This window comes from Gallus gallus, chromosome 5, assembly GCF_016699485.2.
Source record: "Gallus gallus isolate bGalGal1 chromosome 5, bGalGal1.mat.broiler.GRCg7b, whole genome shotgun sequence".
Lineage (NCBI taxonomy): Eukaryota > Metazoa > Chordata > Aves > Galliformes > Phasianidae > Gallus > Gallus gallus.
This window is the reverse complement of record NC_052536.1, coordinates 29,710,268-29,735,468: the sequence shown is the minus strand read 5'-3', so window position 1 is coordinate 29,735,468 and position 25,201 is coordinate 29,710,268. Positions and strand designations below refer to the sequence as shown.

Below are 25,201 nucleotides of genomic sequence, written 5' to 3'. Positions count from 1 at the left end.
TATATTATACATAATATATAATTTAGGAAAAAATTCATTCATCTTCAAACTAAAATGTACCTTTCAGAAGAAAGCATGTATAGTGCTAAGATTTCTTTTTCATCTTCAGGTGAAAGTGTTGAAGAAAATGCAAGTGTTGTTGTAAAGCTCCTTATTCGACGACCAGAGTGCTTTGGGCCAGAGCTTAGAGGAGAAGGAGGAAATGGTTTGCTGGCAGCTATGCAAGAAGCCATACGGATCTCAGAGAATCCTACTCGTGACCTTCCCTCACAAGGATATAAGAGAGAAGGGTAAGTAAATTTGAATGGTAGTTTGGAAAATGATTATGTAGTTGCAATACTCTGCCCTTGTGAGGCCCCATCTGTAGTACTATGTCCAGGTCTGGAACCCCCAATACAAGAAAGACCGAGAGCTGTTGGAGAGGATCTAGAGGAGGGCCAACAAAGATGCTCAGGGGGCTGGAGCACCTCCCCTATGAATACAGGCTGACGGAGCTTGCCTTGTTCAGCCTGGAAGAGAGAATACCCCAGGGTGACCTAATTGCAGTCTTTCAGTACATAAAGGGAGCCTATAAATAGGAGGGGAGTCCAGTCTTTGAAAGGGGGGATAACAGAAGGACAAGGGGAAATGGTTTTAAGTTGAAGGAGGGAAGACTGAGGTTTAATGTCAGGGGGAAGTTCTTTACTATGAGAATGGTAAGATGCTGGAACAGGCTGTCCAGAGAGGCTGTGGATGCCCCATCCATGGAGATGTTCAAAACCAAGTTGGATGGGGCCCTGGGCAGCCTGGTCTAGTATTAAATGTGGAGGTTGGTGGCCCTACCTGTTGTGGGAGGGTTGCAGATTCATGATCCGTGAGGTCCCTTCCAACCCAGGCCATTCTGTGGTTCTGTATTATACAAATACAGAACTTTAAAGATGCACACCCACAAGCAGTTGTCATACGGAATTCATTAGGTATGATCTAGATAAAGTGGAATGCTAGTTACAGAAGCAAAGTCTGATGGAGAAATTAAATGGGAAGGCTACTGTGGAATGACGTGAAGGTAACAGTAATGTGAAAGAAGAGGACAGCTTGGTATAAGCCAGTTATTGCCATACTATTCAATTGCATCCTAGCTCTAGGGATACAAAAAAAGCTTTAATGTGTAGCCACAGGAAATGTGCATGTCTGATTTATAGTCTCTGAATCATGGATCTCACTTCAGGGAGGAACTATAAATTTAGCCTGGCAAAATTACTCACTGGTATTGCTGATTGCCTTTTAGTGATGAAGAGGAGGAGGAGGAGGAGGAGATTGTACACATGGGCAATGCAATCATGTCATTTTACTCTGCTCTCATAGATTTACTTGGACGCTGTGCACCAGAAATGCACGTAAGCTCATTCTGTCATTTGCTCAGCAATTGTGGGAGATATTTGAACAGAACTATACATGTCTAAGTAAGCTGTTCTCTATTCAAAAGCTTTCTGCCTTCAGGAGGTGAACGTTATTGCATTTCTTAACTCTGTCTATACAGATGTGTTCCCTACAAGCTGTTCATGAAAATTCAGTGACTTTTGATTTCTTGTGCTCTGTTATGTTTTTAAGGTTTGGGAAATTGTATGACTATGGGATTAAAGTACAAATGAACAAATAGCATTGCACATTTATACAGCCGAGGACATTTCTGAAGCTGGCCATTTACTGTACTCTAAAAAGCCATAAAATGTTTATTTCTTGTGTACTGTTGAAATATAGTATCTACATTATATGCATATAATGGAAGAATATTTCTGTAAGTAACAGGAGTCTTTTAGAAAGTTTCACTTTCATCACTTTATCTGATAGGTTCTCAGGAAGCTTAGCCACATAGACTTTTTTGCTTTCTTAGAAATTTATAATACCATTATGTTATTGATGACATCAAAATTAGGAAAGATTAAAAAGATATAAGGTAAAAGATAAAATCTCCAACTCCTTTAGAGTGCTGCAGTAAATTGAATTTCTTTGCATTTTTTCTAAGTCGTATGATGTTTCCAAAAAAAAAAAAGCAACCATTAATATCAGTATTTTGAGGAAAAAAATCCAGTTTTACTCAGTACTAAATTTCTTAACTGATAAACCTTTTCTAACAGCTTATTCAAAGTGGAAAAGGTGAAGCTATTCGAATCAGATCAATCCTTCGATCTCTAGTGCCAACTGAAGATTTGGTTGGGATTATAAGTATACCACTAAAGCTGTCAACAGTTAACAAAGGTAATTTCTATCTTTTTACTAGACTAATACAATTTTTATAAAAAGCAGTTGTCATATAAGCCTTCTGATGTGAAATAGAGCAATCTTATTAGAATTGAGTATAAGTAAGTTCTTTAGGCTTTAATTGGATATGCATCAATTAGACCTGCTCCCATATAATTGATTCTTGGTCCTGTGGAGCAGAGAATGTAAAAACCTATGAAATAACATACTGGAACACTGTCCAAGTACTCTATAGCAGTCATTACAGAAATGCTGTCCCTTTAGGAAGAACACATGAGTTTGAACACAGCCTCTCCATACTTCTCCAGCACCCAGTCACTTGTTTAGAGAGATTAAAGAGTGCTAATTAGTATCTATTTCTGGACGTGGTGTGCAAGAATTTATTGAATTCTTCTATCATGTTACCTGTAACCACAAACTCCTATAGCAGTAAGTTCCAGAATTTTGCTGTTTTGCTACATAAAAATGCATTTTAAGCATCTTTAAAAAAAAAAAAAAAGAACTTGTACTCTATTAATTTTAATAAACACCCTAGACATCTACTATTGGTATCTAATATCCTGATGTCTTGTTTTCTGCTCCACAATGAGTTGATGGTTTCACAGAATTTCAGTGATGTCTTCAGGATCTCTTTTCTGGCTTATGTTTTCAGTTCCAAGATCAGCATCATATAGGCATGCCTTCTTTTTCAGTGTATGTATTACCTTAGAGTTGTCTGCATTGAAACTCGGCTGACCCTACTTTTTCTAGTCACACAGTTTTATTACTGTTTTATGCAGACTTTTAGGCTCTTTTGTTTACTTTCTTCCACAGGCCACTGATGACTCAGTATATATTCCTGTTTGATTAAAATGCTGCATGTGTATATCACGTTTGTTTGTTTGTTTTCTGCCTGTTCTGTATATTGGCAAAGGAAACTATACTGTTTCCTTCTTCCCTGAGGAAATGAAAACCATCCGTATTTGGGATTGTCTTGATCAGGACAAAGTGCTCCTCCACACCTAGTGTCTTTTTCCCAATTTCTGGATATAACATTACACTCTGACCTCTAATGTTCAAGCTTCGAAGCTGATTTGTTTTTGATTCAGGTGGAGGCTCCTTTCACACATGTTCATCTTGTCCTAAAATATTCTCCCTTTTATAATCAATCTAACTAAATAATACTACTATCTCTCCTTTGCTTTGAGACTCTTTTTCCATAAGGTCCACCCATAAGATACAGGCAAGTTATCATGGAATCCTTTCACACATCTTGAACCCACCTACTTTGTACATAAATACAAAACCTGAACCCTGGAACACACACTTTCTGCAGTAAACTCTGTAGCTCCCTGTATGTGTCTGGATGCCTACCTAGTTGAAGTTGAGTTTTTATCATTGAAGCTAACAGTCTTGATGCTCCCTGTTAAAGGAAACTCCATGGAGACTCTTGAGCTTTCACCCTCATTGCTCTGAAACTTAAAAATGCAACAAAATCAGAGATTACAGGGCAAAAAGAAGAACTCTTTCTTTTTATGTGACTACTAATTCTGTTCTAGAAGCAGTCATGTCATTATTCAGAGTAGATTTATTTTCAAAAAATAACAGTCAAGATAAGCTTATAAACTGAAAATTTCTAAAGAGCCTACACTCAACAAAGGAAGACATTTTTATAGTATATAATTGTCATATTTACTGCTAATTCATTCATGTTCCATAGGCTATCATTTTCTTCTAGGGCAAAATAACTTCATCCTCTTTCTCTTCTATTGTACTTTCTGTTTCACAATAATTGTCTATTACTTTTCATAGTCAAAGAAGTTTTATCAGTCATACAAATATATAATAACTTCTGTTGCTGTTATTTCCTTTATAAAAGCATGTTCTTTCTAGCCTACTTAACATGGTGCAAAAATCAAAATTCTTAACCTTAAAAAACTTCATATTTACTATATATTCTTAATATTTGCAGTAATATTTTGCTTTAGTTTTACCTGACAAACGTGCTCTATAATAGTAATGAAACAAGAATAATTGTTCATTCTTAAGCTTTTATTTGAGATAAAAAGATTAATGACTTGTAATCGATTTTTTTAATTGAAACAAATACTTTCTTTTCTTTTTCAGCATACAATAAAATTAAGCAAGAATATGACATTGAGCATTTGATATTAGACATGAAATCTGATTATAGTGTCTTTTACTGTCTTGGTGTTTCTGTTTAGTCAGTTATCTGCTATTAAAAAAGCAATTATGTATATTTGTGTAGATGGCACTGTAAATGAGCCAGACATGTCTGCAAATTTCTGTCCTGATCATAAGGCACCAATGGTACTCTTCTTGGACCGTGTGTATGGTATTAAGGACCAAAGCTTCCTCCTTCACCTACTTGAAGTTGGATTTTTACCAGATTTGAGAGCTTCTGCCTCTCTGGATACAGTAAGTATTTTGCTATGGAGATCGGATGCAGTGGCTGGATATGGTGACTCAATAAATTTAATAAATAGAATGTTGTGTAAATTTTTTTTTTTTTTTTTTAAGGGCAAGTATATGCCCTCTATAAACCCAAAGAGAAACAGTTTGGTTACATTTTTATTCATTTGTAGTGCTTGAGTTTTGATCATAAGAATTCACTACCACTGGAAGTGTATACAGAACATGTAATGATGTTTAAGACGCTAATGAAGACTTGCATTAATTATGCCATACATGCATAGAATATTATGTAATATGCCTAATGATTACTTTCAGTTCATGTGTTCTTCCATATTACAATGAAAATTCATACTTGTGTAGACATGAAGAAATTGAGGTGAAAAATGCTACATAATGCTTGGTGTTTTTTTCCTTAACCAGTTTTAAGGAGCAAGCTGCTTCTTTTCTCTTTTCATTTATTTTGTCTTTTTTTTTCTCTTTTTTCTCTTTTCTCTCTCTTCTTCTCTTTTTCTTTTCTTGATTGGTTCAGAGAGAACTGTTTTAATGAGAGAAGTGGATGACTTGGATTTTCTCTAGTTCATAAAATGATTGTCATCATCATGCATATACTGGGAATACTATGCTAGCATCCAGCCACTAAGCAGATTTCAGAAAAATGCCTCTGTTATGTTTTATAAATGTTTATTTAGTAACCTTTATTCCATGAGATACTAACAATCAATTATTACTTCATACAGGTTTCTCTAAGTACCACAGAAGCAGCTCTTGCATTAAACAGATATATTTGCTCAGCTGTGTTTCCATTACTCAAAAGATGTGCTCCCCTCTTTTCTGGAACAGAACATCATGCCTCTCTTGTTGACTCCATGCTTCACACAATATATAGGTTATCCAAGGGACGTTCCCTTACAAAAGCACAACGAGACACTATTGAAGAATGCCTGCTTGCTATCTGCCAGTATGTATACCTATGTACAAATTGATTCTTTTGCATGGAAATAAGAATATGCATTTTATTTTCATATATAATGCATATATACTGCATACAACGTAGAAAAAAGAGTGTTTTATTCTTGCATGAAATAAGTGACCAGGCTGTATGACTCCAACACCCTTTCCTCTGTTGTCATATGGCACAATCATGCCTGCTGTCTAAACCCATAAAGGGAGTGCAAAAAATCGGCTTTGTGATTCATCCTTCTATATATAGATGTGGCATGGTAAGATTCTTTAAGCTTCAATTTAACCAATCTAGTACTTTGTTTCTCATGATTTCAATTTAAATGATTTCAAAATGATTTCAATTTATATTTCATTTTGACTGGACTCAATGAAATTTTACTAAACAAATCTTCCTTTTCTTTCTTCCTTTTTTTTTTTTTTTAATTATTATTATAGCCACTTACGACCCTCTATGCTCCAACAGCTATTGAGAAGGCTAGTTTTTGATGTGCCCTTACTCAATGAATACTGTAAAATGCCACTCAAGGTAAATAGCGTACTTTCTGTAAATGCATTCAGCCTAAAACTTACTTCACAGTAAGTAATTTATCTTCAGTCTTTACGCTTTCACAGAACAGGCTGCACTGCTCTCAAAAAAACAAAAATGAAGCAAAAAATGCTGTTTCTATGAGTTACTTGAAGTAGAGAAATAGATTATAGGTGTGGGCATAAATAATATTACATATGTAAATATTTAAACAGATATTAGTCATTCAGACTTCATGAGCTTGTATGACATATCACTAAATTCCAATTAATCATGCACATTTGTTTTTCCTTGAAATTCTAGCTTCTGACTAATCACTATGAACAGTGTTGGAAATATTATTGTCTGCCTTCAGGAATGGGAAGCTATGGAATTGCAGCAGAAGATGAATTACATTTAACTGAAAAACTTTTTTGGGGAATATTTGATTCCTTGTCTCATAAGGTAATGACAATAATTCACATTCCACAGTGGGATGACTATAAAAGCATTCCAATGGTAATTTGCAGTGCCAACTACAGAAAATGGCTGTTTCTACAATTATTTCATGTAATACGGGAGATATGGCAATGAGTGCTACCAATGAAGTAACATTCTAATAGAAAATCAAGTGTTGAATCTTGAAGAATTTTCTCCAAACTGATGTAATGTGAGATTTTTGTTTTGATACAAACATAACTTTCCACTGATGATTGCTTGCTGTGCTAACATGTTAATTACTCAACACTGCTTTAGTCTGCCCTCCTAAACTTTTTATACTTTTTACTGACATAAAATAGTATTGATTTTAAGAAATGCATGAATATGCGAGTCAAATTATTGGTGTATGCACTGTAAATCTATGTTATTTGTTTTCAGACAGACGCTTATTTTGATAGATTGCTGGTCATAGTCTAGCATAAAATCTATGAACCACTCCATTCTAGAAATTAATATTTTCCTGCATTACTGTTCCAAAATGTGATCTTTCGAAGTTTTTAATGCCTTTTTAATATATATATAATTAAGGAATATTTGCACTTCCTCTATTAGAGATACCTTACTGAATAAAAAATTTTTGTACTTGGTCTCAAAAATCAGTTTCTCTATATGAGGCTGATACATTTTTTTCATTACATATCACTGAATGATCTAGTCAACAGATTTAGGTTAGTGCTTCTCTAGGCATTCTGACTTCATAGTATGAAAATAAACATCATCAATGCATTATTCTAGAATATCTTTTAAGCCTTATTGTTATCTGACTTTAATGACATTTATGTCTGTCTTACTGCTGTCACAAGTGCAAAGAGTGTCAGTGCAGCCTGAGATCACAATTAATTATTTTCAGTTTGTCTTAGCATTTTACAAATAAATGAAGACAATATGTTTTTGCCAGTATTGATGAAACACTACAATAGTGTTTGCACCTTTCTGTAAATGAGTGTTAGTCCAATGTGAGCACTGTGTAAAGCTTCTAAGCTACAGTGTTCTCTGTTCTAATTTGTGCTGGGGTTGTAACAGGTTTGGTATTTTCATGGCTTCCAGTTGTGTTGCTAGAAGTGATTCATTCTGTGATATCACTTCTTTTTGTGCCATAAGCACAAAATGTTGCAGCAAAGCCAGAGGAATTTAAAGCTTCAAAGTTTTAAGCATTCTACTTGCTGTGATGTATATCTGCAAATATCTTCAATGGAACTTAAAATATCTCTTCAACATTTTCTTAGCTCTAAAGTATTAAACAGAGTCATCATTCAAATTTAAAATATTATATAGTCTTTCTGTTTCTTTTAACAAAAGAAAAATTTCCTCTGTTTATCAAATAATCATAATAGTGCAGTAATGTTCATTGGTAGATCTTAAAGCCTTTTAAAGGTGCATTTTGTGCCTTTTGGGAATCTGAAGCATAGAAAAGTGAAGTGAATATTGTTCCAAGGCATACTAATAATTTTGTTTGAGAGCTGGAAGGGGAAGCTAGACCTCCTATGACCTGCTTTCTCTACCCTTTTTTATACTTCAATGTGTAGCAATTGATCTTGAACTTGTTTAATGGCAATTTACTAAGGATGCAAAAGTAATTGCACTGTGTGTTTTTATAGTTATCTCTAGAGCTAATTAGACTATTTGAATAATTATTCAGAAGACCAAATGTGCTAGTTCACCTTGTAACATGCTACAGTAAAACACAATTATTTTTTTTTGACTGACATGATGTAAACTGAAAACAGTTTAGGGGGTAGGAGGGAGAAATGACATTGGCTTCTGCAGTTAAAATCGGAATTACTAATTCTAGAAGGACAAAGACAGTATTTTATGATTAATTGTACTAAGATTGTTCCAAAAGTAATGCCTCCTATTTGTTTCCATGGAAACTACAACAGATATGAAGAGCACAGCAACACTATTTGATAGAAAAAAAATCTCGTCTACAAAACACTTTTTAAACATAGTCATTCATATGTGAATTGTATAAGTTTACACAAGTGACAGCATACTCTTAACAATCATCTGAGTAGTCTTAAAATATATCAAGTTGATGGCGAGTAAAACATGTCATGCAGCAATAATTTTGTTCTATGTGTAATTTTTATGTGCTTTACTGTTTCTTTGCATCTTCTAATATTTGTACATATGGCTGCTTGGTTTTCACTAACATTTTGCATGTTTTTCTATTGGGTTTTCCAACCAGTTCCTATCTCTCCTGCAGAAGTATGATCCAGAGCTCTTTAGAATGGCCTTGCCCTGTCTAAGTGCTATAGCTGGGGCTTTGCCTCCTGATTATTTAGATACACGAATTAGATCAACATTAGAAAAGCAGACCTCAGTGGATCCAGAAGGAAATTTTGATCCCAAACCTGTCAACACAGCAAAGTGAGTTATGTAATTTATCATTATTTCTTTTCCTTATATATTTTTATACTATTCCTTTTTAACACTTGTTTCTCCTCTGCACATAAAGTTGGCTGGTGATTGAATTTTAATGATACTAGTAGTGATAGTAATGATAGAGAAATGGCCTTTTAAGTAATTCTTCTGCTTCTTAAAATATAGAGCTCTAATACTTTTATATTCTGTAACTGAGTATTAATAATTGATTATTGCTGTTAAAGTCAAGCCCCTCCATCACCTGTAATTATGCAGCCTAAAATGTCCATACTAATATTGTCCTCCATCTAGGAATGTAACATTTTAATTATACTAAATTTTTATCATAAATCCGACTACAGTACAGTACACTTGAATGACCAAACTCTCCTTTGTTTACAGCCTTGTACTTCCTGAAAAGCTGGAGTATATTGTCAGCAAATATGCTGAGCATTCTCATGATAAGTGGGCTTTTGATAAGGTAGGAGTTAACACTGACAACTGTCAGAAAAGGACTACCAAGTAATATCTGGGTGGTTGTTGAAAAAAATGTGAATAGTTCAATGATAGGAACTTGTTCAGAGTAATGCCCACATATTTCTTTAGGGATATGTGGAAGAAACATTTTCCTCAAGAAAGTATGTTGATGCTTACAATTTTTTCAAAGCAGCCTGAATTCATTAGGACAAAGATTTGATAGGGACTGATAAGGGGTGATTAATTTGTTTAGTTTCTATTTTTCAAAGTAAGAATTTCTGTTTCTATTGCTTTAATAGTGATGCTCTTTTAATGTCAGAGATTCAATTTTATTGCAGCAAATCTATGATAGGAGAGAGTATCTGGGAAGTCAAATGTCTTCTATGACTTCAGAAAATATAGTTAGAGCTTTTCTTTCCGAACTTTAAGACTGTGTATCAATTTGGCCTATAATTTTCAAACTTCTCTGCTGCTGTGTTGTCTCTCTTTCACTTCAAAAGAGGTATAGGGCAATAAATGACAGTCATTCAGAAAGTAATGCCTCCTATTTATGTCTGTGGAAAGTATAACAGATACAAAGAGTACATTAACACTATCTGATAGAGGAAATTCTCAGCTACAAAACACTATAGTGTTTTGTATAGTCACCGCAATTAGCTATGCATTTTTGCCTGCAGTGAACAAGAGCCTGCATGCCATGCTCGTAATAATCTGCACCAGCAAATGTGACCCACTGTTTCACAGCTGTTATGAAGGTATAGTTGCTAGGAAAATGTTGCCCACTCAGTCCCTCTTTCATCAACCAGAACAGATGGAGGATAGAAAGGCACTAAATCTAGACTGTACAATGGATGTGGTTGGATAGTAAAGCCAAGTTTGGCAATGTACTCCACGGTCTTCAAACTCTTCTGGGGCCTGATGTTACTGAAGAGAAAGAGAGTCTTTTCCTCTGGACCGACTCTGGAAGTTTGAGCCTTCAGCTTAGTCAGCATTGTGATGTAGCAGACAGAGTTGATGATTTATCCAAGTTCAAGGAAATCCAGAAGGATCACCCCTTTCCTATTTCAAAAGACAATGTGTATCACTTTACATGCTGAGGGCTGCATCTCGAACTTTTTCTTCAATGGGGAATACACATTGCCACTGAATGGACTGCCATTTTGACTCCTGCTTGTAGTGATGACAGCACATCTCATCATGGCAGTTGCACTGAACAGTTATACAGAAATAACAATTCTGCTATTGTGTGGGTCTGTACATGCAAATGTTTTCTTCTGTTCAGATGGATGCATTTTGTTTACTACAAATTTCTGTGGCACAGTGCAACTATTGAAGTATATCAGCAATTCAGCATAAGAAACCAAACTTGCAATTTGCATTTATTCTTCTGTCCTGTTCTCATTTCAGTATATGTATTTTTTTCAGACTAATAACGGATGGAAATACGGTGTTTCACTGGATGAAAATACAAAGACTCATCCATTAATAAGACCTTTCAAAACTTTAACTGAGAAGGTAATAGAGAATACTTTAGCTATATTAATAGAAAGTAACTTGATTTGTGTACTGTACTTTTAAAATTCTGTTTCAAATATATAATATAAAAGGAGGAGAGTCAAACTATAATTCCTACGGTTAAAAACAGGAATATGCTACAGTGATTTTGTGGGTCTGCACAAAGAAATCTGTAGAGAAATATGTAGTTATAGACATAGGTAGCCAAATATAGAGTTCTGCATGTATTATATGCTTTCATTAGGGTGTCTTCATAGGTCTGAGATAAACTGTACTAAAGACATTGATAGCATGGAGTTTTTAGGTCGCTGTGGGTGAGGAAATCACTAGCAGTAATTCCTGCAGTTTAGGCTAAAGTGTAACCTAACATATCTGAAGACAATTCAGTTTTCAGGAAGGATGGTAGAAAATTTTAAAGAAGTTGGGGAAGAAACATTCAAAATTTTATAAATGGTCTTTTATTTGAATTTGAATTTCTTAAGTAGGCACAAATGTCTTCAAGTTGTCAAAACACAGAACCAAACTTGCATCCTGTAACATATTTTTGCAGCGATTCATTGGGTGACTCAGATAAGTCACTTACATTTGTTCCACTTGACCACTCTTTTCCCATTCAGAAAATGGAGATGACAAAATCAAGAATTTAAATTTCACAAGGTTTATAAATTACTGAGAGATCTTCAGAGAGGAGCTGAAGAATTGTTGGGTGAATACTCATTGAAGCCATTTAAAAAGAATATTTAAGGAGAATATTTGAAATTATCTTAGATTAGAAGGTTTGAACCATTTCTAAAACAGTGTCTTTCTTAAAATCTGTCATGTTAAGTAAGTATAACAAAAATTCTGATTTATAGAACGAGCTGAAGTAATTATCTTAGGTTGATTCAAAAAGTCGTTATATGATGCACTCAATTTTCTTTTCCACAACTTCTCAAATTTGTTATTTAGCATCTTTACTTTTCAGAGGTCTGATAAATTAAAGGCTCTTCCCTAATGTTTTTTTTTTACTGATGGCTGCTTTTATATGAAGTGTATGTATCAGTAATATTCTGCATTCATAACTAGATATAAATAAGGGAACACTAAAAAAAAGCCTCATGTGCTAATATGTTCAAATATATATTATTGCTCAGCAAATTTATTACACATACTGCCATCAATTTTTTATTATTATTTTGGGCTGTAGAAACTAATTAATAGGCTTCCAGGTACAAACTCCCTAACTGCTTTAGAGCATATAACTTGAAATATGATACTTTTTAATAGCCATATATCCCATCCAAAAAACAAACAAACAAAAAAAACCTGTAACTACTTTAAAGCTTGTTTCTCATGTGAAAAGAATGATAACCTGTCTGTAGATATAATATAGAAATTTCTTCAGCTTTTGTAGTGTGCAAGAGTTTGTAGTGAAGGACAGCCTATTTTTATTGAGTTTTCACTACTTGCTGAATAAAGAAAATTATTTTCTTCAAAGGAAAAAGAAATTTATCGTTGGCCTGTGAGAGAATCACTGAAAACCATGTTGGCCATGGGATGGAGCCTAGAAAGGACCAAAGAAGGGGGCGAAGGAATGTTACATCAGCGTGAAAATGAAAAGCTCCGCAGCATATCTCAGTCTAGCCAGGTATGGTGGAATTCAGAAGGAAAAAGGATTGGTTGTTAACTTAGGAAGAAATTATACATAATATTTCTTTTAGATTCTTTTTTAATGGAATGTAACTTACAAAATTAGAGTTCCATGACTGGAAATCTTGTCTCAGTAAGAAAAAAAATAAAATGATGTAACACTACAGAGGGGATTGAAAAAAAATCCAGTTTTTTAAATGCAATAATGTTTAAAGACCGAATCTACTGGAGAGAGTTTTTGTATAGTCATTCAAAGAATACACGGCAGAGTATTTAATTTTTTTTTAATGTTATTTAAAAATAAAAAAAATCTTTATCAAACAGAAGAGTCTGAAATTGTTTTTTGTCAAGATTATAATTAGGACAGATAAATAAGATTGTTCATTCAATACTCTTTGTTAAATCTACTGGCATATATCTCAGGTAATTGTATAGCGTCTAGTGTTTTGATGTGTTATAGATTATTTTTTTCATTTGTAACTATTTGTGCTAACATATTGAAGCTGCCATTCAATATGTCTCTGTCTTGGAGGATAAGGAAAACTGTTTAAAACTATGATGAGCAAGGTTTGGCTAACAGAAAATGTATGTTAGTATGTCATACCAAACCATACTGTGGATTCTGTTATGTTTCTAGAAGTTCAAACAGTGCCTTGATAGTACCAAAATACAAAATTAAATTGAAAAATGTTTTCAAACAAACATGAACAAAATGCATTATGATTCAGTACTGGATTTCAGAATCTTTAATTTGTTTGAAACCATTGATTTTTTGTGTGTCTTCACATTTAGTCATGTGAACAGGTTTGTTGCACTGGAGTGTTTGTAGTTGAAACATTTTAAGACTACACAAATCTATTGCATCATTTTCCTAGTCTGTACATTCCCATAGACAGTAATTTATTTTAACTTATCACGGTGGTGCTTTGTCTTTAGTATATGGTTCATTGAAGTTGTCATGCCTTTCTGTCCTGCTTTGAAAATACATTCAGTGCCTCATAATTAGTCTCCTCTTAGTCTGAGAAGCATACTTTTTAAAAGCAGGCTTCCATCTCTTCCCAACAAAAAGACTTCTAAATATTTGCAGTCTTCTCATTTCCATATCAACAGATGTATTGTTAACTTTCTTGTGTGTCTTCAGCACATTGTAAGACAAAAGGTGAACATAATTTCTACAAGAAATCTTAAAAAATGTGAATTGTGTCACTCTGATGAGGTCAACAACAGACACTGTAGTTAAATATATATACATATATCTGAAATACTTCTTATTTGAAAATAATCTTTTTCTTTTTCCTCAGGGAAATGGATATAGTCCAGCACCACTTGATCTCACTAACGTGGTACTTTCTAGGGAACTTCAGGTTTGTATTTGTGTCTTGCATATTTTTTGTTGGAAAGACTTTTTATTGATGAGTTTAAATTCAACAGGTTTTATGAGTGTATATGTGACTACAGTTGTAGTTCACTGTTGTAGTAAGGTGCTTGTCATATTTACAATTTCAGAAACAGATTTCTATTCTTTATCTCACTGTTGCTTCCTGAGTTCCTAGAAGAGTTAGCATGAAGCTAGGGAAGGGACTCTAAACAGCTTTTGATACATATATTTAGCCTATGCTGTGCCTACTTTGAATTGATACTCCCAGTGTTATGCAAAGATCCCTTCTTTGCTGTCCCTATGCTGAAAAACTTGACAGAAAGAATTCACATTATTTATTCCAGATAGCTTCGTGGAAAGAAAGAAATCTATAACATGAGATTACCTTTGCTTAGGTGTATTGGGTGTTTGTTTGTTTTTGGTTTTTGCTTCTCCTTTACTTGAACCCTACAAGTACATACTTTTAAGGTGTCCTTTGGTATGTTAGTCTTCTTTTATTTTATACACCTTGAAACTCTTCTCTCTCATCCTCTCCCCCACCTTTATTTTTATAGGTCTTTTGACGAATAAAGAGATCTCTAATTACCTCACCGATATTTATACTGTCTGTCTTTCTTCAAACTTGCATATTACTCTTACTTTATGATTCCACATTGAGAATCTCCTTTCTTTCTAAGCTCATTCTGGGGGTAATTTCATCATCTTAGTTAACAACCTCAGAGCTGCCTATTTTCTTAGTTGTTTTCTTCATTCTGTTTATTTTAACTCTCCATTTCACTGAATTTATTCCCTCAGTGTTCTTTTTTTCCAAAAGTCACAGTGATCATTACCTGTGGCAGTAACTGTCTTTAGAAAGTTGAATGTCAGAGTTCCTATCTTCTACATGAAGACTTGCTTTGATCTTGACTACCTGTACTATTGTCTTTTTGTCTAATTTTAGTCATCTGTCCATATTCCAGAATTATAGAATTGTTTGAGTTGGAAGGGACCTTTAAAGATCATCTAGTCCATCTCCTCTGCAACTAACAGGGACATCTACAGCATTCTTTCTTCAACTCTAGTCCTCCTCATCCTTCTTTTCCTGCAATGTGTTTCCAAGTGAAAAGTGAAACCACTGTATGAGTTCCTTCTTTTCTTAGCCTATTTCTCTTTGATTATCCTTTCCATCAGTTTTCATGGCAATATATTACTTCAATTAATATAAATCGTTTCATACTACAACTTGATATTTCTCTCTTCTTTTCCTCAGTATATGTACTTTTTCAGAGTTCTATTTGTTCAGAAGCTTTCTAGCTTGAATGTATTCATTACCCATGTATTGTGGTACACGTATGTCTACAAACTAAAGATGGTTGCTTTCACCTTCTGTCTCTTTGATGCCCTCTTTCAGCCTCTGTTTTGCTAAAAGTCTTAACTCCTTATAACTCCTTCAGCTTTCTTTTGTAAGAAGGGATCCCCATTTCCCTGTTCTTGTGTGGTCTCATGAATGAGAATTCACTCTCCTCAAAAAGGGAATTAATACTTTTGCAGTTGTAATAGTACAATTTCACTGTTGTTTTTGTTTCACTCAGCACTCAAGACTAGTTACTTTAGTTTATCAGATTATTGCTTTGACATTTCTTGTGTTTTTTTCTTAATTTTCTACTAAAATACCATCTTTCATTCACATTTTGCCTTTTGTTTCCATTCTTCTTTCATCCAAGAGCTCACTGAATTCACTATTTACAGTAAATCTTTGACACTCTTCTTGAATCTTAGTGTGTCCAAAATGCAAACCAGTTCCTGGGCTGTACTGACACACCATTATCAGTAATTTTCAAGCCAAAACTCAGTTAGTTTTCCAAAAATTCTTGTCTTGATGCAGTTTTCCCTGCTGATGTTCTAGGAATTATGTTGTTCTTTGATTACTTATTTATTTTCCTGTGAATATCTTTTCGTCTGGTTCTCTTCCTACCTTTGTTATCACTCTCAAAATATACTAGAAGTGTACTTTTATAAAGGCTCTATATTGCTTAGTCTTAGCTCTGTTTTTTACCTTTCTTTGCAAGGCGGTAACATTTTAATTAGTGTGAATTACACACTTTCTTAACACACACTTCCAAAGCAAATGCTATCTTCCTTGAATATGTTCCTTCTGTCTTTCATGAGTCTGGGTCCTTGGTTCAGGTCTTCCTCCAGCAGATCTTTACTTTTTGTTTCATTTATTAATAACTGTAGATGGCATCGATGTTGCAGTACTCAATAAGATACGTACGTTGTTATTTTCCATCCTGGCTCTATAGAATGTTAGCTCTAAAATATGGTCTACAGCCCTGATCCCTATGAGTAATAGTTTTATCCAAGATTCTGTTATCTTACGTTTTGATTTCTTCACCATTTTTTTCTTAACTAATGTAGATATTCCCAACTTGCTTAGAAAACACCAGTGTTTAATATTTTCAAGTAATGTATTTTTCTGTGTTTGTACTGAGACAAATGAAATGTACTTCATACCACTGTGTTAACTTTCAGATTTTTTTCATTGACTCTCCTTTTTTTCATATATTATAGAGAAAGTGAAATTTCATACGTCTGACAGACCATGATGCTATCAAACATTATCTATATGATAAATTGTTGCTCTTGTCATTGTCACCAGTAGCTGTAATGCTACTTCAGGATTTATATGAACAGACTCAAGACTGTAATACCTATTACAAGAGCCTGCTAGAGTATTTGTGTGCAAAGAGTTCTCATTTCCTGAAAAAGATGTTTTTATTTAGTTTAGGGTCATCATCTGTGCAGAAAGATTTAAACTTTCTGTTCTCTGTATATTGTCTTCCCATTGTCATTGAAAATAGCCTTTGGGGAGGATTGATAGCTAATGCCTACCTTCGGCATAGATTCTTTTCATACTAGTTCAACTCTTAGACATCATACTGTTAGCAGACATTTTCTCTCCTTTCATTTAATAAATTTCAGTCCCTAGCTTAATAAAAACTAGTTTATGACTAGAGCCACTTAAGAGCTAGAATAAGGTAATAATTATAATAGTAATTATTAATTGAGTCTTCCACTGCTTTATGTGAAAGCATCTGTGGGGTTTTTTTTCCCCACTTTACTGATGTCAGTCCTTGAATGCATGGACCAAGTCAGCCATGCATGGACTGTGGGTGATGTTCCTTTATGAAAGACCGTAGACTATACTCAAGACTGTTGACTTACATGAGTTTACAAATTTAATTATAATCTTTTAATTTTGCATCATCTTCTTTTTCCTGATGGCAATGCAGGGAATGGTTGAGGTAATGGCAGAAAACTACCATAATATATGGGCCAAAAAGAAGAAAATGGAGTTGGAAAGCAAAGGTAAGCCAGAATCCTGTGAACCACACAGAAAAGACAAAACGAGGGAGGAAAAAAGGTCTGAAAGGAGATAGTGTAAAACAATCTAAATTGAATAGTTTCTGTATTTGAAGAAAGATAAACCTTAGTAAAAAAAAAAAACAAAACAAAACAAAAAAAAAACCTTACAGTTCTCTCAACTCACCACAGGTGGGGGCAGTCATCCTTTATTGGTACCTTATGACACACTCACAGCCAAGGAGAAATCACGGGACCGTGAAAAGGCACAAGAGCTGTTTAAATTCCTTCAAGTGAATGGCATAATCATATCTCGGTAAGATTCTAATTTTATTGAACTACTTGCTTGCATTCAGTGCATGAACAATAATAAACACTGCATTCTGTTAGGTATTAACATAATTACTCTTTGACATGTCTTCTGTACATCAAAGTCCTTGTTACTTTTATGTTCAGAAAGACCCATCTGAAATAGTGAAGACAGCTAACCTTTTTAATAAGTCCATGATCACAGTAAATAAGACAAGCAACACTACTATTATTCAGCAAACAGACTATCCAAAACTTCTAAATTAGCAACTAGCAGCCGTTAGTATAATTATGGGAAAATAAATCTGAGGTCTGATACTGTAAGAAAATGCCTATGTTAACATAGTTCTTGAGAAAAAAGTTCTGAGTTCTCTGAAGTAAGACAAAGTGGCTGTTTTGTGGGCACTTGCTCCTGAACTTGTTCAAATAGAACACTAGATGTTATTACCTGAAAGTACTCTTGTCTATGGGGGCTTATTCTGTCAAAATAAAAATAGTTTATTAATATGCTGTATTTTTGTTTTTTGATGATATAACTGTGAGTTACTGTACCATAGCTAGCATTTATTTATAATACATCAAAATAACTGAACACATGCAAAATTGCAATTTTGCTAGCATTAAACATTTTTTTAATCTACAGTGTATTCATGAACAAAACTTTTTGTAAGTTAGATGGCTTTCAGAAGTTTCTTCTAAAGTATATTTTTTTGTGATCCTAAAGAATTTTAGAACTTCACTGAGGTAGGTTTCATTTGTAGCTACAGGAAAAATTGATCCTGTAAAACTAGGTGCAGCAAACCACAAATACTTTTATTTCTTTTCAATCTTGCACTCACCAGTCATCATTTAGATTATGAGTCTGTCTCAGGGAATGAACAATATATGCTTCTTCAGAAAGTATCACATATTGCTGTAATTTTTCATATGCTTTGAATAGTGTAGTAATTTGTCAATTATATTTATGTTTTCATTCAAAAGTTTAAGCCGTTTTGACTTCAGGTTTTTTTTCATTAAAAACAAATTGTGACAGTGAAAAGTTTAAACAAAATGTGGTAGATAGGCTGATTTTTTTTATTTTTATTTTTATTTTTTAAGCTGTAGTTGTAGACTTCCAAAGCGTTTGGCGCTTTAAACTGCCAGTAGCAGAAATGAGGTCACCAGTGCATTGCTTTGTTAGATTGAAATGTACCATGTTTTTCATTCAACCATGTTTTCATGCTGCATGATGTGCAGCAACATCTCCCTGAAGTTCTTATGTTAAAACACTTATATTTTAGATACATATATCCACAGCTATCAAATCTCTTAGAAAAACCTGCACTGATTTGAATGTTTCTTGCTGTACAATTGACAAGGAAGAGTTGCTGTGGGAGGTCATTTATGTTAATGAAAATTTACCATATGTAGAAGATTATAAGGAATGGAATGCTTTATAATGCTATAATCATTTATAATATCATCTTTATCAATGCAGTTTATCTTAATACTTTCTAATATAGGGGTCTGAATGACATGGATTTGGATGCTTCATCCATGGAAAAGAGGTTTGCCTTCAAGTTTCTGAAGAAAATTTTAAAATATGTTGATTCTGCTCAAGAGTTCATTGCACATTTGGGTAAGTTGCCAATTTTTTTTTTTTTTTTTTTTTTTTTGAAAATAATTCAAGTTGATATATAAATATTTTAGTTGCTGTGTCTAAATTTGTAGTGACTTCTGGTTTTATTGCCTTCAAGAAAGTGTAATTCTGTCTGTTAATTTGTAGATTGAGTTCTTGGACATCTTAGCCAGTATATATTCAATACTGAATGGTTTCTGCTGTTTTGATTGCATCCTTAAAAACTAAGTCTGTAAAATTATATCAAAAAGCTGTTGTGTTTTTTATTATTAGACAACTTCTTATTCATGTCTTTATCTTTGCAGAAGCCATTGTAACCAGTGGAAAAACTGAAAAATCCCCACATGACCAAGAAATAAAATTCTTTGCCAAAGTGAGTGATTTAGTATTTCAAGTAATGTAAATATGCATTCCATTGTACAGAATGTGGAATTCTGTAATTTAAGACTGCTTGTCAGATAACAGAAATATATCTTTCCCATTTTTTTTTCCTGGTAAGCAATGAATGGTATGTTGTTAAAAGATATTTCCAAATGTGTTCAAAACTACTTCAACATATTTTCTGGGTTCAAGTATTTCAGAATATTTCAAAATATTTCAGTATAAGTGTTGGAAAAGATTATATATGAGAAGGAACATAAAAGCTAAAAGCAGCTAATTTATTAGATGAAATGAAATACAATGAACATATAAATAATTTCTGAATTTTTCTTTTACTCAGTATACACTAAAGTCGTAGTACTGTCTAATTATTGCTTAGTCATTTCTTACACATTTGTGTTGTAAATATACTAAGACAAATGCTGTCAGTAATCAGATATTTAGGATTACTTAGTAACTTAAAAAAAAAAAAAAAGACCCTCTCCTTTTATATCTGGGCAATTATGTGAACAGTAGAGAGGAAAATTCCTCCTACTTCAGTGATATTTATCAGTGTTGAATGAGAGAAGAGTAACACTGTAGTATTAGATCCAAAATAGATCTGTGTTATACCATGCAATATTTATGTAACTTTAATTAAAATTGTAATACGTTAGATTTTAATTTATATGACTGGGTCTGAAATGAGAAAGTACAACTATTACAGAGCCTCTAAAATACTTTGAATTAACTTTAACTAATCAGATCATTGCTACAGTTGCTACATGCTACCCTTATCATTGTGTTATCATTGTGTTCTACGAAAAATACATTTTGTATCTCTGTTTCTTAGGTTCTTTTACCATTAGTTGATCAGTACTTTACAAATCACTGCTTGTACTTCCTGTCTTCTCCAACAAAAACACTTAGTAGCAGTGGATATGCATCAAATAAGGAAAAGGAAATGGTAGCAAGGTAAGTAGAAAATGAAGATACACACAGGAGGGTTCTATCTAAGTAGTAAAAATGTTCTGAGGATAGTTCACATAGCTCACTTTATGGATCGTTCAAAATCTCACTTCCCTGATATATAATTTTTTAGCAGAATAGCAGATGTTGACTGGCATTCCTTATTTTGCTATTCTTTAATATATGTCTGAAGAATTAAATTACATATTACAATTTATTAATTATATTCATTATTAATTATATATAAATTAAGTTTCTGCATCATTGCCATCACTTCCACTTGTAATGAAGGTCTTTATCCTTTTAATGTTCCTGTAGAAGCAATGGTAAATATTCAACTACTTAAAAAACTACACATTATGAAGTTACACTTTTTTAAAAGTATTCTAGCTTAAAATAGATATGACTGAATGTCTCTCTAGTGTCTTGCATTGTATGATGGCAGCATGTCTTTATGGATGCTAACAACCCTATTAATGCCACAACCGACAGCCTACTAAGCAACTCTACTAGCATTACCTCCTACTGACTTCATTGTAGGCTGAAAACAGCAAGTCATTTCATATTGCTATGTACCATGTTATCACTTGTTCTTTGTAGTGTTATCCAGTATTCTCTGGTTTGACGTGAGCTCAAAACCACAGAAGCTTGTCTACTTTCAGTTCAATTGCTAAATAGAGGATATGAAGTTTTGATACAATAAATTAGATTGTTTTCCTAAGAGAAGAATGTAAAAATTTCAACCTTATCTAAAGTGTGTAGTAGCTCTATAATTAAGGAAGGAGTGGGAAAAATCACTAAAATAGTTTGCGCGTTAATTTCATATTTATGGTTGTAAGTAAACTTTTAACAATAATGATGACAATATGTAAAAGGGGGCAGTATGCATTTTCTGGATGTGAGCTTCAGAAGTAGGTTACAGACTTGAAGTTTTACACATTGAAATGTTAACAGCCTTGCAAAATGCAGTCATCTTGCGTGAAAGAATGTTCAGAAGATAACAGCTGTCATAGCTGTCATAGCCAGACTATGGCACAGACATGACTAGGAATATAAAACACACCATTTAATGCAAGTGCTTTCTTCAGTATAGGCAGAATGATGATAAGAATTTCAGGAAAAAATCAATATTTATAAAATCATTTAAGTCTCACAGTACAATGTTATTTCTAATAGCAGTTCTCCAGCACGTTAGCATCATGTCCCTAGCTTATCTAAGCTATTTTCATGCACCCTTGCTTTCAGTTGTGCTGCAAATGATACTCCACTAGAAGTGAAATGAATATTAAATACTAAATAATACACAGGAATAGAAAATCTATTAAGGGAACATTTAGGTTGTGAACTCAGGATGGAATGGTAAAATTTAAATTGCTTACATCTAGTTCTCAGGGAATAAAACAGCTTTTGAATGACTTTTATCCTCATTACTTGGGTTGTGTCACTGATTCTTTTATTGTACAGTTAAAGGAAAATTTAAAAATATAGTCTTATATTTTTTAATGACTTTTATCACTAGCTTTGCCAGGTATACTTCATAAACACTGACTTGTGTGTATGCACTTTACTTATTTCTTCTCATGCTCATGGCTTGTTTTCTAGCTGGAAATGACATAAAATCAAACCAATATGAATAACTGTGTTAGCAGTTGGGTGAAAATCTTTCTTTTAAGGAGAAAATGGAAAATGAAGAGCATACTGGGGAGCAAGTTACTGAGAAACACTTCAGAGTTTTGTCCTTCACATATAGTATATCCATATAAACTGTTTTCTTGTGACTTTTTGATCAGAATCTCTGTATCTTTATTTACAATTAGATATTTTCTCCTCAGAATACTGTGTATCTTTATTTACAATTAGATATTTTCTCCTCAGAATAATTGTTAATTAGTTCATCTCACAAACAGTATATGAAAAAAAGATCTGTTGTTATAAACCCTTTTCAGAAGTTTTATTACAGCAAGATTTAAGCCAACTTTATAGGATAAAGAAAAGAATAGCTTTCTGGGCCTAAAACTTCCCTAAAATGAATTTGTATATCAGACATTATGAAACAGGACTATTTTGCAAGCAGACTAACACTATGGATTTGATCACAGAAAAGTTTTGCCCAGGCCTTGTGAAAGGTCCTAGGTATGGAAAATCAGACCTATTGTTGCAGGAAATTCTGTATTTCTTGCCATTATCCACGCTGCAGAAAGAACATCTATAATGCACCATTTGCCATCTGTGAAAACAGAGAACAATTCCAGCCTGTCATTTGGGGTTGAGGTTTACTAACTGATTTTGGAGTCTGGCTTTTAGTTTAAAAAAAATAGAATTAATAGCTTTGTGCTAGAATGTCTTTAGAGAACAGCACGAGGAGTTGTTTTTTTTTTTTTTTTTGGTTTGTTTTTTGTTTGCTTTTTTAATCTTACCTTTGAATGTTTTCATGAAGCTTGGAACAAACTGAAGGATGATGAAGAGTTTACTGAGGAAAACATATGGTACATATGCAAGACAGTATTGTTAGGAAATGCTTGGGAAGTCCTTAGAGATCTATCCTGGACCATTTTCATCTGTTCATTTTTGTTATTCTAGCTTGTCTATTTCCTAAGGCTCCTCATTCCCATTAATGAACTATTGTTTGAAATTCTATTACTTCCAGTGTCAGAATTCACAAATGGCTTGTCGCCATTTCTTCATCTTCCCTCCTGGTTTTCAGTTGGATACACTGAGAAGACATCTGCTTCTGTCATCATTAGAATGATAGCTAAAAGGAAACAAGTCAGGGAATCCCACCCTGGTCCTGTGAACCTTTGTTATATATCTGTGATGGAGTCTGGAATAAAGGGCATACAAAGGATAGCTAGTCACATCCTAGTTAGTTTTCAAGGCTTCTATAGAAAATATGAGTTATATTCTTCACTGAAACATTCAAGCAGTAGGCTGTGGTTTAAGAGAGCTTTCATGTACATTCAGTTCTGACATTACTGAATTTCTATTTTGGAAATCATTCATGCCTAAGTCATCAGCCTAAAAGATGCTGCTACAGAGTACCAATATGTTTCCCCATTTCCACCATGAGCAAATATCTCCATAAGGGAGATAGCATCAAAACCATTAGTAAATGATTCAGTGAGCAACAGAACTAATAAAGTTTAGTTTCTGCTGGATTTGTTTTTCACTGTTGGTATCAGTTTCTGATCAAAGCTCATCCCACTGTTGGGTGATTTAAATGGTCTCATGATTAGATTTTAGATATCAGAAAATGTGAAAATACCAGGATGAAGCTTTTTAGGGGTAATTATGGATTCTATCTGCTCTACACAATTGCTCACTTCTGCCTTGTCCCTGATTTCTGGAATTCAGTAATTTTTTAGACAACTGTACTGTGTCAGATTTAGTTGGAATCAACCATTTGACTCAAAGTTATTGTAGATAACTCAATTCAGAGGAGACAGTTTCCTCTTAATTTATAATATGTTGTCTTTCATTTTTCTACAATCAACATATATAGTTGAATATTTAATATGTACTTAAGTAGGACCATAATCTAATATTTTTATTCCTATTTTTTTCTCCCTGTTGAAAGTGTACTACAGGTTATTTTCTGTGAGAGATTTTGTATTATAATCTTCAAACTGTGTTTTACTCTCAAGCTTTCCTACTTTAATTGTCAGCTCCTCAAATTTCTTTTGCTTTCCTTCACTCCACTGGACAGCACTGATCTCTTTTCTTCAGTACAAGCAGATTTTGAAAGTAAAGTTTATTTGCTTGTGGTTACATAAGTCCAGGCCTAGAACTGAACTTACTAGGCTCCTCCCATTTATTTTACAACATACTTTTTTTTTTCTAAATTATTCTTACAATTTGTTTACTGCCATCTTATTTATTTTTAGTTCTAGTTTTTATATAACAGCTTCACATAACAGTGTTCCTAATATGCTGCTTTACTGAGCTGTCAGGTATATTTTATACAAGAGTACAAGATAGCTGCTGATACTCCAGTAGCTGGTGAAGTGAGCTCAGGTTTAGGAGGAGGGAATTCTCATTTAATTCCATCTAATATCAGTCTGTGAATGATCCTATGACTTCCCTAACATCACTCAGGTCAGATTTATAAAGCTAGAGAGATGCTGATAAGTCTTTTGCAAAATGTCTTCATAAAGGCATGTGAAAGAAGTTAGATGTCTAACATTAAAAATTTAGAAATATCTTAGAATTCTTTTCTGTTCTCAGTTGAGAAAATTAGCTATCTGTATTTTCCTCTTAGGAAGAAAAAAAATACACCTTCTTTTATTTCAAAGATCACAATGACAATCTGTTGTTATTATTAAGAGAACACATCTGTTTCTAAGGAATGTTTACTTCATTTTGTTATATTCTAATTCCATTTGTAAAGTGTATCACACCAACAAAAAAGTCTGCCTAGCTGTCTTTAGTTTTAGAAGTTAAGATAGCCCTTTACCTTAATTATCATATTATCTTGATGGATAGGTTAGACAGACCAAGCTCCTAACATACTTGCTAGAAATCTATATTTCAGGATTCATCTTATAATGAGCAGTGAATAAACACAGTTGGCAAAATATTTGCAAAGAATACCTTCTCAAATTGTTTGAATTTCTTAGAA

The 25,201-nt window shown here is 33.6% G+C and overlaps 1 protein-coding gene across 6 annotated transcripts in view; it reads left to right on the top strand.

Moving 5' to 3' along the window:
• RYR3 (ryanodine receptor 3) overlaps nucleotides 1-25,201 on the top strand; it is a 184,748-nt gene that overhangs the window by 106,835 nt on the left and 52,712 nt on the right. For 4 of the 6 annotated variants that reach the window (XM_015287302.4, NM_206874.3, XM_015287303.4 and 1 more), the window contains exons 44-60: nucleotides 110-290; nucleotides 1,268-1,376; nucleotides 2,118-2,238; nucleotides 4,490-4,659; nucleotides 5,394-5,614; nucleotides 6,055-6,145; nucleotides 6,449-6,589; nucleotides 8,832-8,995; nucleotides 9,392-9,470; nucleotides 10,892-10,981; nucleotides 12,459-12,608; nucleotides 13,912-13,974; nucleotides 17,261-17,336; nucleotides 17,523-17,646; nucleotides 19,142-19,257; nucleotides 19,563-19,630; nucleotides 20,471-20,592. In XM_015287302.4, the coding sequence (XP_015142788.2) occupies nucleotides 110-290; nucleotides 1,268-1,376; nucleotides 2,118-2,238; nucleotides 4,490-4,659; nucleotides 5,394-5,614; nucleotides 6,055-6,145; nucleotides 6,449-6,589; nucleotides 8,832-8,995; nucleotides 9,392-9,470; nucleotides 10,892-10,981; nucleotides 12,459-12,608; nucleotides 13,912-13,974; nucleotides 17,261-17,336; nucleotides 17,523-17,646; nucleotides 19,142-19,257; nucleotides 19,563-19,630; nucleotides 20,471-20,592 (2,086 nt within the window). Of the gene's footprint in view, nucleotides 1-109; nucleotides 291-1,267; nucleotides 1,377-2,117; nucleotides 2,239-4,489; nucleotides 4,660-5,393; nucleotides 5,615-6,054; nucleotides 6,146-6,448; nucleotides 6,590-8,813; nucleotides 8,996-9,391; nucleotides 9,471-10,891; nucleotides 10,982-12,458; nucleotides 12,609-13,911; nucleotides 13,975-17,260; nucleotides 17,337-17,522; nucleotides 17,647-19,141; nucleotides 19,258-19,562; nucleotides 19,631-20,470; nucleotides 20,593-25,201 lie in introns of all 6 variants that reach the window. The other 2 variants (XM_040700713.2, XM_040700711.2) reach the window with 1 other exon arrangement.